Raw genomic sequence first — 17,236 nt, 5'->3', positions numbered from 1 at the left:
ATCCGATTAATAAATTTGGTAGAAATGAACACATTGTTTTCTGAAATGCTTTTGTTACGGTGACCAAACGTCCTCTTTTCCCCCCAGACATGTCCTCTTTTTCGGACCTTAAAAAAAGCGTCTAAATTTGCGAAAAATGTCCGGGATTCGGCTTTATTTTCAGTATGATGTGCTTATGGTCTAATACTGCATCACGTGTTCGCATGTTTGCGTTGCTTTAATCATCCATCCATCTTCTATAGCGCTTATCCTTTCTTCAGGGTCACGGGGGAACCTGGAGCCTATCCCAGGGAGCATGGGGCACAAGGCGGGGTAAACCCTGGACAGGGTGCCAATCCATCGCAGGGCACAATCACATACACACTCACGCACCCATTCATACACTACGGACACTTTAGACACGCCAATCAGACTACCATGCATGTGTTTGGACTGGGGGAGGAAACCGGAGTACCCGGAGGAAACCCCCGCAGCACGGGGAAGAACACGCAAACTCCACACACCCCTCTCTGTAATTCCCGCCTTCTCGTACACCAACTGGTCGATTATAAAAGGCTTGCAGTAACGATTGACCAAATTCCTGCCTCTCAACCATTATCCTACTCTCAGCGAGCACGCGAAGTTGAAGCGCTGATGTGTACGGCGTCAAACAGTTGCTTAATAATAGCAGCAAATGACCGCTGACCTGAGTCGAAACAATACCCATGGCCATATAAGGTAATTTTTCCTTTCATGTTATGACGTTGCTTCGTATTCAAATGATAGCAGAAGGTACACTCGTGGCATCTGATATTTTATTTTATTCCCTAGACATTCAAAAGAATGTAGGAAGAAATGTCAAACGTGAGCAGAGTGAAACCACTTGTGTGTGTATGTGATGCTAATAGTGTGTTTGTTTTTGTATTATACTCTAAATTCACTATAACGCTGTTCTGAACGCTATTAAGACACCCTACCAACAAAAAGGTGTCCCCTTTTTGGAAAATCTGAATATGGTCACCATAGCTTTTGTGCTTTTTCACTGACCTTTCATTTATTTATTTTATTAAAACAAATCCAAACACTGAACATGTTTTAAGCTTAAATTAAGCTCTCAATAAAAGTATTTTAGATCACATTGCTTTTCACTTATATCATTCATTTATATATGTGGCCCAAAAATAATCCGTTTACATTACTTGCATATTGTGGTACTTGGATTACGTTACTGATTTAATTTGTTTGGAATGTTCATGTTGGGAAACACATCCGTTATGTTCACTCTGCTCCAACAGACACCAACACACCTTTTCTATAGCCAGTCAAACTGGTTTAAAAACTTTTACCACGATCTTTTTTATTTTTATTTTTTACCATTATTAATGGCTTTACGTGTCGAGGTCGAGGGCGAAGCTTTGGTTGTTGAGACGTGAGAGACAGGGCGCTTACGCTGGAATAAAGTTGCTGTGACGTTGGACGTTCGATATTTGCAGATATGTGGAAATTAAGGGACCGTCTCTAAAGTTACATATGACATTGTTAAACACGTTTCTAACTTCAATAGCATTTGAAAGGAATGACTCACAGTCATATAACCAACTGTAGAGTGTTCATCTAGGTGTCGGGTATAACGCACACCGTTTAGATTTGTGATATTTAACAAAATAAACTATTCAATCATATATAAATATTGCAGTGTATTTTATTACTGCATGGGCCCATACACAAAATATACCATCATTTAAAGCTCAATAGCATTTGAAGGGAATGACGTACAGTCACACAAGCAACTGTAAAGTGTGCGACTAGGTGTCGGGTATGACGCACACCTTTTAGATTTTTGATATTTAAGCCTACAATGCATGAACCAAAAAAACCTTCACAAATGCGTAAAGGGGGTCAAGATGAGCCGTACTGGATTGAATGGTTTTCTTCAAAAAATAGATGTCCTATTAATTAAATAATTTTATATATGTATATATAATACATGGCAATATTTATATATGATTTAATAGTTTATTTTATTAAATATCCGAATTCTAAAAGGTGTGCATCATACCTGACCCCTAGATGAACACTTTACAGTTGGTTTTATGACTGTAAGTCATTCCCTTCAAAGGCTATTGAAGTTAGAAACGTGTATAACAATTTCGTATGTAACTTTCGAGACGGTCCCTTAATTTCCGCATATCCGCGAATATGGAACGTCCAACTGATGGAACTGACCCAACTTTATTCCAGTGGCGCTGACTTTCGTTTGTGCGTAGAACTGCAGACAGCAGATGTGCAGAGCTTACAGAATTTTGAAGCGGTTTCAACAACTATAAGAAAGACATCTTAAGGTAAGCTATGTGGTAAGATAAGCCCATTATTAGAGCCTACATTATGAACAGTATTTTTACGCAAATAAAGGTATAAACATTTGTTGCGATTTCACATGAAACGGAATAAAGAAAATGGCATACGGTTAGAGAATGATCCCGATTAAAACCAAAACGCAAGAGTAGATGGTCAAAATAAACAATTTTGTTTAAATAACACATCGCTACAGGGCGCACGGTGATTAGTGTTTGGCACATTCGCCTCACACTGCCAGAGTTGGGGGTTTGATTCCTGCCTCTGAGTTTGCATGTTCTCCCCGTGCTGCGGGGGTTTCCTCCGGGTACTCCGGTTTCCTCCCCCAGTCCAAACACATGCATGGTAGGCTGATTGGCGTGTCCATAGTGTGTGAATGAGTGTGTTTGTGCCCTGCGATGGATTGGCACGCTGTCCAGGGTGTACCCCACCTAGTGCCCAATGCTCCCTGGGGTAGACTCCAGGTTCTCTGTGACCCTGAAGGATGAGCGGCATAGAAGATAGATGAATGGATGGGACACATCGATACATAATTTATCCTATTCTTTCTGATCCGTCCATCCATCCATCCATCCATCTTCTATACCGCTTATCCTTCTTCACGGTCACTGGGAACCTGGAGCCTATCCCAGGGAGCATCGGGCACGAGGCGGGGTACACCCTGGACAGGGTGCCAATCCATCGCAGGACACAATCACATACACACATTCACACACCTATTCATACACTTTGGACATGCCAATCAGCCTACCATGCATGTATTTGGACTGGGGGAGGAAACCGGAGTACCCGGAGGAAACCCCCGCAGCACGGGGAGAACATGCAAACTCCGCACACACAGGGCCACGGTGGGAATCGAATCCCCGACCCTGTGAGGCGAACGTGCTAACCACTAAGCCACCGTGCGCCCCCTGATCCGTCCAGAAATCTGCCATTTTACCCACAACACAGATTTAGCACCCTTAACACCTAGCGCACTGGCTTTCCTTTCTATGGCGTTTACTCTTACCTGTGTGTTTAGGTCTCTATGGTAACTGGTATCGCTAAACACGTCACAAAAACACCAGTATAACCATATTTGGTATGTGTTTCAGGCTGGCGTGTTTGCTTGAAGTGTCTTAAGTAGTTTTGAATTCGGAAAAGATTTTGTGTTAGGTAAACTTTTACAACTTGTTAGCGGCACAAGCCGACACTCAGTAGTTATTAGTGTGGCTCTGTGTGGAGTCGAAGAAGGTGAGTTGAGGCGTTTCTGACATTTATGGCCTTCCATACTTGTTGGTCGCTCCCTTTTGGGTGTAATACAGCCGAAAACACGACTTCAGAGGAAAGTCTACACGCCTCCTCCTGGCTTACCGCGCTTACTCGGTGCTTTTTAAACCAGGGCCAGTCCTTTGTGAAAGGTAGGCCCAGATGTCGAATTCCTCCCTGTTTGTTTTTCTGTAGGTGAAGTTCCAGTTGAGGGAAGTGAGTGTGGTGGTGCGGACAGTATGCCCCGGGTTTAACACTGCAACCAGGTTTTTGGACTAAACTTCACACTTGGAGGATTTACACACATATGGAAGGTGAGAAAAGTGTAAATAGTTTCTCTCAGGTAGCGGGTTAAATGGATAGAAGGGTGTGTATTATAAGAGAAGTGACTAGGAAAGAAATAACAGGGCTCTGTTAGCAGTTCTGACTCGTTAACGTTAGCTCCGACCGACGCGGTTTGTAAATAACGATAGTTATTTACGGGTTTTTTCCCCCACAATGCAGATAATAGTCTTCACTTCACTTCATATTCCTCTTTTGTTTAAGGGTTATGGAGGATGTGGGGGGATTTTGTAAAAGTGTGTTGAGAAATTTCGCGTTGCCTCAGCACGCTTTGTTACAAAGAACGCTTCGGTTCAGTAGCAGCTGCGATACCCGTTACGAGTCACTTGAGTCGATTCTGTTGGACCAACCCGTTTAATCGAAGCGAACCGTGCGAGTGTCGACTCCTTTGACTCTAGGTTCTGGAAACTGCAGTTTTAATACCTCGTTCAGAGAGTCATATTGTCAGCTTCTCTGTATCGTTATTGCAGTTTACACAACCTGTTTTCATTGCTACGTATAAACTTTAATATATATCAATTAACCTAGCTAATTCACTATGAATTGAACTGCAAATTGACATACTTTCAACTTACAGGAAAATATTTTGGAGTGTTTTCAGTCTAGACAACATAGTGTGTGTGTGTGTGTGTGTGTGTGTGTGTGTGTGTGTGTGGGTATATTTAAAACTATTTAAAAAAAAAAAAAAAAAAACAACACCCACAATTCTTCCATGGAAATCATCTTATTTTGGACAAGTCAGTGCCTGTTTTTTTTTTTTTCGTAAAGGAGGGATTTGTTTGTAATGGTTTATCACTACATATTAAATCAGAGTTTCTGTAATCCCACATCTTTAATCCAAGAGCTCCTGAACTGAGATTGTTGTGTTCGAGGTGGAAAAATACGTCGTGAACTGGATGAAAGTTTTCCTTTCGGCTTTCAGGAATCAATGTGACGACGGTGTCTCGAAAAGCGTCTCGGATTTAAACGGCCTAAGAAGATGAGACGTTTTCCTATTTTGCAGCCGCAGGTAGTTGTACATATGATTGGTGCATTGCAAGGTGTGTGTGTGTGTGTGTGTGTGTGTGTGTGTTTGGGTTGGTGTTTTTTATCTTAAATCTAAAGATGCTGTGATAAGCAAGCAAGCAGCTGTGCCAGAGATGGTTTGCTGAAATCTGAATGTGAACCACAGTTGCACCATATAACCCTGTGACACCTGCAGAACTCGGTACGTGGGATGTGCTGTAGTGTTCGTTTGTTCCGTTGCTAATTTAGTTTTATTCTTCGTGAAGAATCCAGAACGATACAAAAGCGAACGAAATATCATCGTGAGCTTGCGTCACCATCCGTGTGGGTTTCCTCTGGGTTCTCTGGTTTCCTCTCACCACGCAAATACTCATCCGACAGTCGATTCTTCGGTACCCCCGAACATGAATTAACGCGTTCGTGTCATGTCGGAAATATACGAGTTGAACGCACGAGAACGCAGCGAAATAGTCGTAATTACGAGTGTGGAAACTCTGGATTTTCTTTGAGCTCCGGGTTTCCGAATGGGGGTGGGGTCAGTATTTTATTTATTTTTTGTGTGTGTGTTAATTAATAGAACGTACACCGCCATCTTGCTCCGACCAAAGTGACTTGAACGCACCTGACATCATAATTGCGTCTTCCCAACTCGTAAATACGAACTTCCCAGGAGGACTTGAACGCACAGTAACACTCACTGTAGAATAAACTACAGCAGTTTTAGTCAGGTATGGCTGGAATGTTTTAGGGCAAGAACGTTACTCTGATGATCTAAGAAAATAAACGTGCACTTGAGTGTGTTAAGTTCACACAGTAAAACAAGCAGAAGAGATTTAACAGCGATTTTGAAAATTTTTTTTTACTCTCATTGGCTAGTGAGGATTGGATCGACAGCTCCCTGACCAGGAAGTAGAGACTTCAGTGTCGCGAATTTTGCAGGGCGTTCTGGATTCGGTCCTCTGTATAGTTATAGTGTTTGTACTTTTATAGTGGCAATTAAGCTGAGTTTCCACCGCAGGAACTTTCCCCAGGAACTAGGGACTTTTGGAGGTACTAGGTGTGTTTCCACCGCAGGAACTTTCCCCAGGAACTAGGGACTTTTGGAGGTACTAGGTGTGTTTCCACCGCAGGAACTTTCCCCAGGAACTAGGGACTTTTGGAGGTACTAGGTGTGTTTCCACCGCTGGGACCCGGGGTCTAAATTAAGTTCTGGGTAAAATATTCCCCCCCTCTGAAAGTCCCTACTCGGGCGTGGTACTTTTTCCCAACGTTGAGAACCTTTTGGGGGGGGTGGGACTTGGGCGCTGAACATGCCGATTGGTTGAGTGTACGTGGCATTTTTTTTAACTACCGTTTTTTAAATAATAGTCTGTTGCGGTGCGTAGAGTAACCGTTGTTTATTGCGATTTGCGTCAATTGAGTTTCTTAAAAAATTTGTCAATAATCAGTTTGATTCGCATACTTCAAGGCTTCATGTCCTCGCCAAGGGCTTGTCGCACGCAGTAGTACGTCACCGTACTATATTTGTCTAATCTTCACGGTACTTTAGACGGCGATGGAAACACAGACAACAAAGGTCTGGGGGAACCAAATGGTCCCTTGAAAAATGAGGTTCCTGGGAATAATTGTTCTGGGTAACTTCGGTGGAAACGTGGCTTTACGTACTTACCGCATCGTAATTAATGAGGCTTGGGTAGTCTCATACTATTTAAATAAATAAATACATTTTTCCGAGATGAGCTCTCTGGAGCGGCACAGAGCGCCATCGACGTCATCCTCCTCCTCTTCCTCAGCCGCACACTCGAGCTGTCAATCCAAATCTCACTAGCCAATGAGACTAAATTGCTGTTAAGCCCTGCCCACAGGTGAGATTTGTACCCGAGTGGCAAATGTAAACGCACAATCTGGCAACGTGTTCATGAACCAAGATTGGTGAAAAGGAAGCTTAAAGTGTTAACAAAGAATGATGTTTATTTAAAGACCCTGTTAAGTTTTTTTCACAGTTTATAGTTTCAGTGTGTTTTTTTTTTTGTTGTTGTTGTTTTTTTACTTTCTCATTGTATATTTTTGTTTGTTTCTTGAAACGTTGCGTTCAATCCTCTTGGCACTAATTCCATTCCGTAGAATAAACCTCGGTTCACACCAAGGGGCAATTTAGCATAGTCGTTCTGCCTACCCAGGTGTTTTTGGGATTTGAGAGGAAACCAGAGAACCTGGACATGGCAGTTACCGTGATGGACGTCGAATCCGGCCTTTTCTGGAACCACAGTTATACTCTGAGACTTTAAATTCATCCACCGTGTGTTTAACACGACGCGTTACTGAGATTCCGCTAACTAACCGCCAGCACCGTGTATTCGACCCATAATACACTCGTTTTTATCATGCGTCTCTGCATCCAAGCCCCACGTTCCCGGAAGAAGGGTTAAGTAACGGCTTGCCTTCTGTAAGCGTGCTTACTGTAAAGAGTCTTTTGGTTTCTACTGAGACATGTCCGGACGCGCTCGCTCGGCGAAAACGCCATTATTAAGAGAAATACAGTAACCAGAGACGCTCCCCCCCCCCTCCCTTGTAGACGATGATGGCACGAGTCGTTTTACTCTGATGAGTAACTGTAGAAGAGTGTATCATATAATGTGCAATGAAGCTGTCTGTTGCTTTCGGTACACAATGGCTTAGGGTTAAACGTTAGACGAAACAGTGTAGATGTTATTTCTATAAGACGCGCACACACACAAATGTGTGTTGTTTTTTTTAAAGTAACACAGTGAAACTACAGCTTGAGTGAACTCACGAGTTGCTGGTTAGTGAGTTTAATACAGTAAATCAGAGCGGTTTCAGAGAGAACAAAGGAAGGACACTGGAACCATTTTGGAGAACGTGATGGCACTTGAGATTTTTTGACCTGTAATCTTGACCTCATAGGGTCTGACACACTAGCATTTGAACGGTCTCGCACGTCCAGGCCCGTCAGGATAATCACGTTATCGACTTACCGTTCGATACGTGGACGTGCCCGTGATCGCTTTTGCTCACCTTGACGAAGCCCGTTGTGTTTCCATGTGTGTTCTTGGGTTGTTGTTTTTTTTTTTTTTTACATATGAACGGCACCACGTCATGTGTGGCGAGTAGAGACGGATACAAACGCGGTTTAAGCGCCTCGTTCGAAAAAGGCACACGGACGAATCCAAATTGCGACTCGCGCTCGGTGAACAGCAAGAGTAGGGACGATCCGAAATACACGGACGAGAAAGCGAAACTAGATCAAGAACTCGGAGAAAACCAACACGAAACAAAAGGTCAGACGGCACGCAGCGCCCGGGACGAGAGGGAGATCCCTGACGCGTTAACGTTTTAGCCACTCGCTCCGCTTCTGTCCTCTCGTCTGCTCCGGGGCTGTCGCGTTGACGTTCGAAAACTCGGACGCTCATCAGATTTAAGATAGATAACGCACATTCGAATGCAAAAGCTGTGCGCGTTCGAATCTCGGATGCTTACCAAGCACTAGCTCTGGTTTTAATGAAAACATATCGTTGAAAAACCACACGCAGGATATTAACAATGCACTAACCGTGTGGTTTTTTTTTTTTTTTTTTTTTTTTTTTGAAGAAATCTAGAAAGAATAGTTAACGTTTAAAATAATCCGTCAGGATCGAGCCACGTGAGCTGCGTAAGCTGAACAGTGGATGAGCGCCGGTAAACTTTACTAGCGGGTTAATTACCTCGCACGAACACATCCTATACACGTATGATATCAATCGGACATATACACAAGATAAACCTAATGTTACGACCTGCTTCTGCACCAAATAACGCACACGTGAGCTCGGGCTTAAGTAAGGCGCTAGGGAGGACGGTCTTACAGTGAGCCAGCGTCCTTACCAGTGCCCGGAGTCGTGTACACGATTCACTGATTCACACCAGTGGGAGCTGATCGGGACACCCCAATAATTGAGAGGATGTCCTTGAGCTCCTGAGGTGAAGGAGGGGCTCTCTTTGGCTTTTCCTGGTCAGAGGTAAGGAATCACATGCATTTAGGTAGTGACGAAAGTTGTGAGTTTGGAACTGAAGACACTTCGGACCACACAAGTCATATGATTCGGCTAGAATGAGTCATTTGGATTTGTCGCGTTAGCGCGTCATACCGAATCTGCATCGAATCGGTGGCTCCGTCGCCGAAATCGCGACTTTGTGTCGCACACGTACGTAGAACTATGTACGTTAGCCGCTTGCTAACATGAGCGTACGGTAGCGGACCGTTTCGGCTCGGTGATGATATCTGGCGCACACATGGTTTCTCCTCTACTGCTCCGCTCATTCTAGCTGATCACTACGTTCGTTCTCGTATATATTTTCCATTTCCATGGCAGAAGTCTCTTCATATTTGATCACGTGTTCGTTTGGTCATCGCGGTTGTTTATCTCGCTCGCCGCCTACGCTGCGGCCTGATTTGGTCAGGAGATAAAGAAAAAATTTTTGCCGCATGACCTCACTCGGCCGGAACTTTCCGGAACTCTGCTGTGACCAGAAAACATGGGGGGTTGCGTTCTGACCCTTTGCTACCGCTTCCTGTAAGATCACACGAGAGACGTGTGCGCATGGAGGAAAAACAACGGCTAGTGTGAAAGCACACGAAGACGTTATTTCATCATCATTTCCTGTCTCTCTTATTATTTAACTTTTTTTTATTTCGGTATTAATCTTTTTTGTTTTACAGTACAGCAGGGAGACGATTCAAGCTCTGTGGGTGTGTATGAGTGCGGCGTCATCTCCGTGTTCCCCCGGAGTCGACTCATTTTCAAAGCGAAACGGTGCCGAAACCGTTTTCATAGAAACCTCAAACTCATATGAGCTTTCATCTGAGGTCATGCTGAGTCAGAGTCAGATGAAAATCACACACACACACACACACACACACACACACGCGCGCGCACGCACACACACGGACTGACACATCTGCTCTCGACGCACAATAACACTTACTATTTCTGATCACGGTAGAAATGAAGATTTATTTATTTATTTTTTTGATTTTGAAGAGTCTTTCCTTTTCCAGAATCTTCTGCATATCCGACCCCCTTTCCAACAACAGCGGCTATATGACGTTGAGATCAGTCTTTTCACGCTGAATATTAATGTGTGTATTAATATATAAACATTTCGGAGCCATTTTGCTGACAGTGTTCATTTCCGGTACGTATGGAGATTCTTCGGGCCCCCTGTAGAAAATGGCCACGACTATGTGTATGTACTTAGTTAAAACGTGGACGTTACGTAACATCCTCTTCCTCTAATAGGAAGGAAGAGAGAGTGCAAGTAAAAGTCACTTCATATCACTGAAGTCCTCTGTGACTAAAGCCTGCTGACCATATAGATTACGTATTTGGCAGACTCCTTTATCCAGAGCGACTTCCGTCTGTCTCATTCACACACCTGAGCAGTGGAGGGTTACGGGCCTTGCTCAAGGGCCCAGTGGCAGCTTGGTAACGCCTTGGTAATCCTTCCGATCAGTAGCCCAACTTCTTAACCACTGAGTTACCACTTCACAATTACACCTGTGTTTAGGAACACGACAGTTTCCAATATTGACTGAACCTAACACTCATGCATTGTTGGGTTTATCGTCATGATCTTCCTCTTGAATAATTCTTTTGTGGTGTGTGTGCTTTATTTGTATATCAGCGTGTAGCTGATTGGCAGAGTTAAGGAGTCACGAGCTGGAGGAGGGCATGAACAACTAACAGACGCGACAGCAGCTCTCTTAGTGAGGAAAAAGTGTGAAACAAATCTAACAGCTCTGAACGTGTTGCTATGTAAAGAGAGAGTGAGAAATGGTGGACTGCACTAGTGTGTGCGTGCGTGCGTGTGTGTGTGTGTCCCCCGATCTAGGAATTCTGCCCTGTACCAAATTGAAAGACCTGAAAAGAAACTTTTTGTGTTCTCTTTTGGAGGTGGTGTTCTCGTTTTAAGTGTTGCCATGGTTACTGCTATCTGCCTTTTGTCAGGCAGAATAGATGAGAAAAGGTTTCACCGACTCGCAGCGCAAATAAGGATCTTCAAGCCGCTAAGTTTATCGCCGAACTGGGCACGAATAGGTGCTGATAATCGGTTCTGCGATACATAAAGCAGCCGCCATTTTGGATTTTTGGAAGTGTGAACGTCAGCCTGTCAGTGCGACTACTAATAGACGTGCTGCACACGAACACTCGCTGTGCGTACACGTCGGTGCAGAAGTATAACCAGGCTTTCCACAGCGAAACCTGCTTCAGAGCCAGCATCGTTTATTCATCACCCATCCCAGACGTACGCCGTGTTCAAGTTAACCCGCGTTCACACTGTATTATTTTCGGCCATGATTTGGTCGTCTGAGACCGATTTTGAGAATCCTACTAGATTCCTAGGCCAAAATGTGTAGTAACTGATCGCTCGCTTGACACGTTCCAAGACGGCCGGTTAACGGCCGTCGCGATCAGATTTTCAGGGATCAGGGATGGTCCTGTAGCTTGGTACGAGTCTTCTCGCCTGCGTCACAACTGAGATCCTACAGTGTGACGTGGCTTACAGCGGGGATCATCTTCGTCATTCGCGAAGGACTATTAAAAATCGCACAGCGTGCACCCGGCTCCAAGCTCGTAGCTCGTAGAAAACCCTTCCTCGGCTCGAGATTCCTGCTTGGAAAACCGCGAAGACGAACTCAACCCGAGTTCAGATACGACGTCACGTCGACGTGTCCGCTCGCACCGTGGACACGGAATACAGCGTTACTTCACTGCTTTAAACGAGTTCGCTTTAGATCGGTCCGCACGGGCGCGTTAGTAGGTCCAGTCTATAACGTCGTCTATATACAGAAGCTCACTGTTTTGAGAAGGTAACGGTATCGTAAAATCCCGATCTCTCTCGTTGGTAGCTAAACACAAGCTTTCATGAGAGCGCCGATGGGGTTTTTTTTTTTTTCTTTTCTTCTTTTCCTAAATCACTTTGTAGCTCAAGTGCGTCGAGATGAAAAAATGCCATCTCGGGTTCTGAGTTAAGTGAAATCCACCCGTTCAGTGTAGATTTGCTTCTGTAGTATTTCACCATCCGTGTCGCTTCTAAATAAATAACATGCCGGATCTTTCCAGCGAATATTTCAAGCCTGGTCTGTCGTCAGTGATGCAGATGGTCGAGCAGGTCACGGCATTGAAGAAAGAAAGGAGTTACTCTATAAGAAGCATTCTTTTCACACGGTAATGTGGAAAGTAATGCTTTTCCGATCCGTAAGGCCGATCACGTGCAGATGCCTTATGGATGAATAATGGATCTTGGACTCGGTGTATCCTGTTTCAGGGAAATGTGATATATCTGTCCAATATGGATAACATTTTGGTAAGCTTGCATTCTTGCCATACATAACGTGTAGCGAGACTGGATTCTAATTCCGAAGCCCGTAGGACTCTGCAATCTCGAGTGTTTTATAGGATTGAAAGCATTTTAGGTGACTGATTCATAGATTTTCCTGATTTAAGGACGTTTACTGAATGAAGTTATGAATTACTTAGGGGGGGAAGTCTCCGAGCACAAGGCCATGGACTGGTACTGGGGAACAATAGACCTCTCATTAGGGTGTTTAAAACTGCTGCTTGACAAATGAATCCTTGAAGCCAGACTGTACTGAACATCCAACACCCACACGCCAACGCATCCCCAAATGTCCAAACCCACGCTCGTGCTAGTGCCGCGTCTCTCTTACACATTGTTCTTGGGTCCAGATATCCAGAATCGTATTTCTGCGGCACTCGAGCTGCTCTTCCTGCTGCCCGCTAGCCATGATATACAGCCTGTTCGGTTCACTTCCTGCACTTGGGTTGATTTAGGGTCAAATCTCTTCCTCAGTGCAAATTGAGCACTACTAGAGTTCATTTAGAACTCTAAACAATCAAAAACAAAAATGGCTCATTACAGGACTCCTATACGCAATGAGGCCATACGCAGCATACTTTTCGCCTTTTCTGTGTATGATCATAAATGTCCGTCCAACAGTCCCATGTCACCCAGAGGAGAATGGGTTGCTATAGGTTCCTCTCAAGGTTTCTTCCCGTTTTTTTTTTTTGTTTTTTTTTCTTTCTTGGAGAGTCTATCCTTGCCGTTGTTGCCTCTGGATGACTTGTTAGGGAGCTAGGCCGGCATCCAGATTGATGTAAACCATGTCCGTTGTTAAAGGATGGGATCGGATAAATTGGGTGGGACAGGATATGATTGGATTGAATCGCATGAGGTGGGATAGGATGGGAGGATTGCGGGGGTGGGATGTGATTGGATAGCACTGGGTGGGATAGGATAAGTCCTAATAAGGTGGAATGGGACAGGATTGGATTGAATAGGATCAGGTGGGATAGGATGGGATGGGACTGATTACAGGATGAGATGATTGTGGGAGATGGGATGAATTGGATAGAATGGGACAGGATTGGATAGGATAGGATCAGGTGGGCTAGGATGGGAGTGAGTAGGATTGTTTGGAATGGGATTGGATAGAATTGGGTGGGACAGGATACGAATGGATTGAATCGCATCAGGTGGGATAGGTTGGGAGGATTGCGGGGGGTGGGATGTGATTGGATAGCGCTGGGTGGGATAGGATAGAGTAAGTCCTAATAAGGTGGAATGGGACAGGATTGAATAGGATCAGGTGAGATGGGATGGGATGGGACTGATTACAGGATGGGATGGAATTGGATAGAATTGGGTGGAATGGGACAGGATTGGATAGGATAGGATCAGGGGGGCTGGGATGGGAGTGAGTTGGATGGGATGGGATTGGATAGCATTGTGTAGGATAGGAAGGGATGGGATTGAGTAGGATTGCGGGGGTCACAACTACGGGCAGATTGATCTGTTAACCTTCTGGATTTCCACTCTGACTCTCATTAGTCACGGCCGTGATTCGGATTTCGTCCGTAACTCTTACTGATTTTCTTCCCTCTGTACACTTTTCAGTTTTGTATATTTTTATTTTTTTTTTGTTCTAGCTTAGAGCCAGGTTCTGTGGAGCATCTCAAGGGTTAACAGATCGTGCATTTGGAGCCAGCAGGTGACAGACAGCCTCTGTGAGGAACTCTGTGGGAATTCATGCTGTACTGCTTTGACACGTTTCTCTCTTCATTTCCCCCGCGTATTACACCATGATGCATTTGGAGTAGAAAAAACCATTCCATTATCAGTTTCGCACATTCCGTCAATATCGTGGAGTGTTTCAGAAATATTTCCCATGTGTCATATATTCAGCAAGGGGATGGTTCACGATAACACCGCCCACAGCATCTGGTGTAACGCCAGTAATGAAAGCATTTGCGCTTATATGTTGTCGCCGGCGGTCGCTATCATCCGATCCACCCGTTGATTGAGGTTTACACATCTCATCAGCTTAACTCGAGAGAAACCATGGCATGTTTACATCGTGCCTTGTTTACCTGGAACTACGTCACACAGCTGCTCTGCTACGTGTTTCTTGCCTGTGAATAATCGCACGTGTTTTCCCACATAAATTCAACTCGAAACACGCATTTCTGTAAAGACGGTGACATTTTTGGATATTCGTTGCATACTGATGCTCCGGCACACTCTATGATCTTCTCTCACACTATCATACTCGCTCATACTCCCTGTTATTCTCTCGCGCACTGGCAAACTCTCTCACACACTACCATTCTCTCAGTCACAGTGCCGTACGCTCTCGCACGCTCTCATACTCTCTCACACACTACCATTCTCTCCGTCACAGTGCCGTACGCTCTCGCACGCTCTCATACTCTCTCACACACTACCATTCTCTCCGTCACAGTGTCGTACGCTCTCGCACGCTCTCATACTCTCTCACACACTACCATTCTCTCCGTCACAGTGTCGTACGCTCTCGCACGCTCTCATACTCTCTCACACACTACCATTCTCTCCGTCACAGTGTCGCACGCTCTCATACTCTCTCACACACTACCATTCTCTCCGTCACAGTGTCGCACGCTCTCATACTCTCTCACACACTACCATTCTCTCCGTCACAGTGTCGTACACTCTCGCACGCTCTCATACTCTCTCACACACTACCATTCTCTCCGTCACAGTGTCGTACACTCTCACACGCTCACATACTCTCTCACACACTACCATTCTCTCTGTCACAGTGTCGTACGCTCTTGCACGCTCTCATACTCTCTCACACACTACCATTCTCTCTGTCACAGTGTCGTACGCTCTCGCACGCTCTCATACTCTCTCACACACTACCATTCTCTCAGTCACAGTGTCGTACGCTCTCGCACGCTCTCATACTCTCTCACACACTACCATTCTCTCTGTCACAGTGTCGTACGCTCTCGCACGCTCTCATACTCTCTCACACACTACCATTCTCTGTCACAGTGGCGTACACTCTCGCACGCTCTCATACTCTCTCACACACTACCATTCTCTGTCACAGTGGCGTACACTCTCACACGCTCTCATACTCTCTCACACACTACCATTCTCTGTCACAGTGGCGTACACTCTCACACGCTCTCATACTCTCTCACACACTACCATTCTCTGTCACAGTGTCGTACGCTCTCACACGCTCTCATACTCTCTCACACACTACCATTCTCTGTCACAGTGTCGTACGCTCTCACACGCTCTCATACTCTCTCACACACTACCATTCTCTGTCACAGTGTCGTACGCTCTCACACGCCATCATAGAACACATCATACTCTCTCACACAATATCCAAGTCTCAGTCATACTGTCTCACATCATATCATTGTCTCATACTCTCACACACTATGATACTTACTCTCTCACGCATTATCATGCTCTGTCTCTCAGGCATACCCATTAACTCGCAATTATACTCTCTCCGATCCTACCAAATCTACAATCCTACCTCTTCTCATACTCTCACACACTGTCATACTCGCACCATCATATTCTCACATGTATACTATCGTACACGCTCACGCAGTCCGTCATACGTACTCTCACGCTCTCCGTCATGCTTTCATATGCATTCTGATTATGATAGTCTGGTCTGATAATGTGCGAGATATCAAGTTTGAGTTACACCCTAAATGGCCTCATTGAAAGCTTTATTCGAAGTGGACCGGTCCTATATGAGAAATATAAAGTCGCCACTGGTCCTGTAGAGTCGTGACCGGCTTATTAATGCAAACAATACAATGGAGCAACATCTGTCCATCTGCTACTCTGACGCAAGTTTTAGTGTGGAAAATACATCGCAGACGCTCTCTCGTTACTGACCCTGGCCGTGCCGTAATAGCGAACAGTTTGACATCGAGCGCCCTCGTGTCAGGTTACCGCAAAGCTGCTGGTGTTGATGTGTCTCTGAGGGTCGGCGTTGAGGGCTTGCTTGAGAGATCGATCGATCTCTGGCTTTTGGTCTTCGTGAGCGGCGCTGATACGATGTATGTGTTATGGAGATGGGAAGAGAGGGCTCTTACAGTGATGTACTTCTTTTACGAATAAGCTTTGAAGGCGCCTTATGAGTGAGGGAAGTGGTTATTGAATCATCCCTCAGAAGGAAATTGGGTTTGGGTAAGTGCTTCTGGCATTTTGCAATCAGGGTATGCCTGTTAAAGCTTTTACACAGTGTGCTGCTGTAGTTTATGTCATCGGTTAAATTGTTCTAAAAAATATATATTTTTTAAAATTCTACAGTCCGTTGGGACGCTGAATTGTATAGTGTATATAACCCCATGTGTACAACTTGTATTTTTATTGTTATATATATATTTTTTGTTTTGCTGAACATGATTAGCAAATGAGCTAAATTACCAACGCTGACATGCTTTTTCCCCCCTTCATCTCGTCACGCTTACTTCACACAGATCCCTAAACTGTGACTATTGTGGCAGAGGTTTAAGGCAGCCTGTAAAAGCTTTTAAATCGCACTATCCTGATGAAGGGGATCCCAAGAACAGAACAAGTTCCCATTCTCAGTCCGGTTCCTCTCAGGATTACGTCACGTGGTCTGTGTAGTTTTTTTTTTTTCCTTGCCGTAACTCTAGCTTGCTTATTAGGAATCTATATCTTTTGTCTGGATATCTGTAAAGATGCTTTTGTGACAAAGCCTACTGTTAAATGTGATAGACAAACATCCGTCCATCCATTTTCTATACCGTGTATGCTGTTGGGTCGCGGGGAACCTGGAGCCTACCCAGGAAGCAGCGGGGTACACCTATTAGCCACGTTATTGGTGTAGATCCGGTACGAGACTAAAACAACGCTTGCAAATATCCGGTAAGCCTCATTACTTGAAAACTTGACGCAGTTA

The 17,236-nt window shown here is 44.7% G+C and overlaps 1 protein-coding gene across 6 annotated transcripts in view; it reads left to right on the top strand.

The window, feature by feature from the left end:
* Window positions 1-3,398: 3,398 nt before the first annotated feature.
* Window positions 3,399-17,236, top strand: part of LOC108273104 (inactive rhomboid protein 2) — a 42,761-nt gene continuing 28,923 nt past the window's right edge. The window contains exons 1-2 of one of the 6 annotated variants that reach the window (XM_017482128.3): window positions 3,399-3,567; window positions 3,778-3,896. In XM_017482128.3, the coding sequence (XP_017337617.1) occupies window positions 3,890-3,896 (7 nt within the window). In that variant the 5' untranslated portion in view covers window positions 3,399-3,567; window positions 3,778-3,889. The other 5 variants (XM_017482130.3, XM_017482129.3, XM_017482126.2 and 2 more) reach the window with 5 other exon arrangements.

Source organism: Ictalurus punctatus, chromosome 12 (genome assembly GCF_001660625.3).
Source record: "Ictalurus punctatus breed USDA103 chromosome 12, Coco_2.0, whole genome shotgun sequence".
Classification (NCBI taxonomy): Eukaryota; Metazoa; Chordata; class Actinopteri; order Siluriformes; family Ictaluridae; genus Ictalurus; species Ictalurus punctatus.
This window is presented reverse-complemented; position numbering and strand designations above follow the sequence as displayed.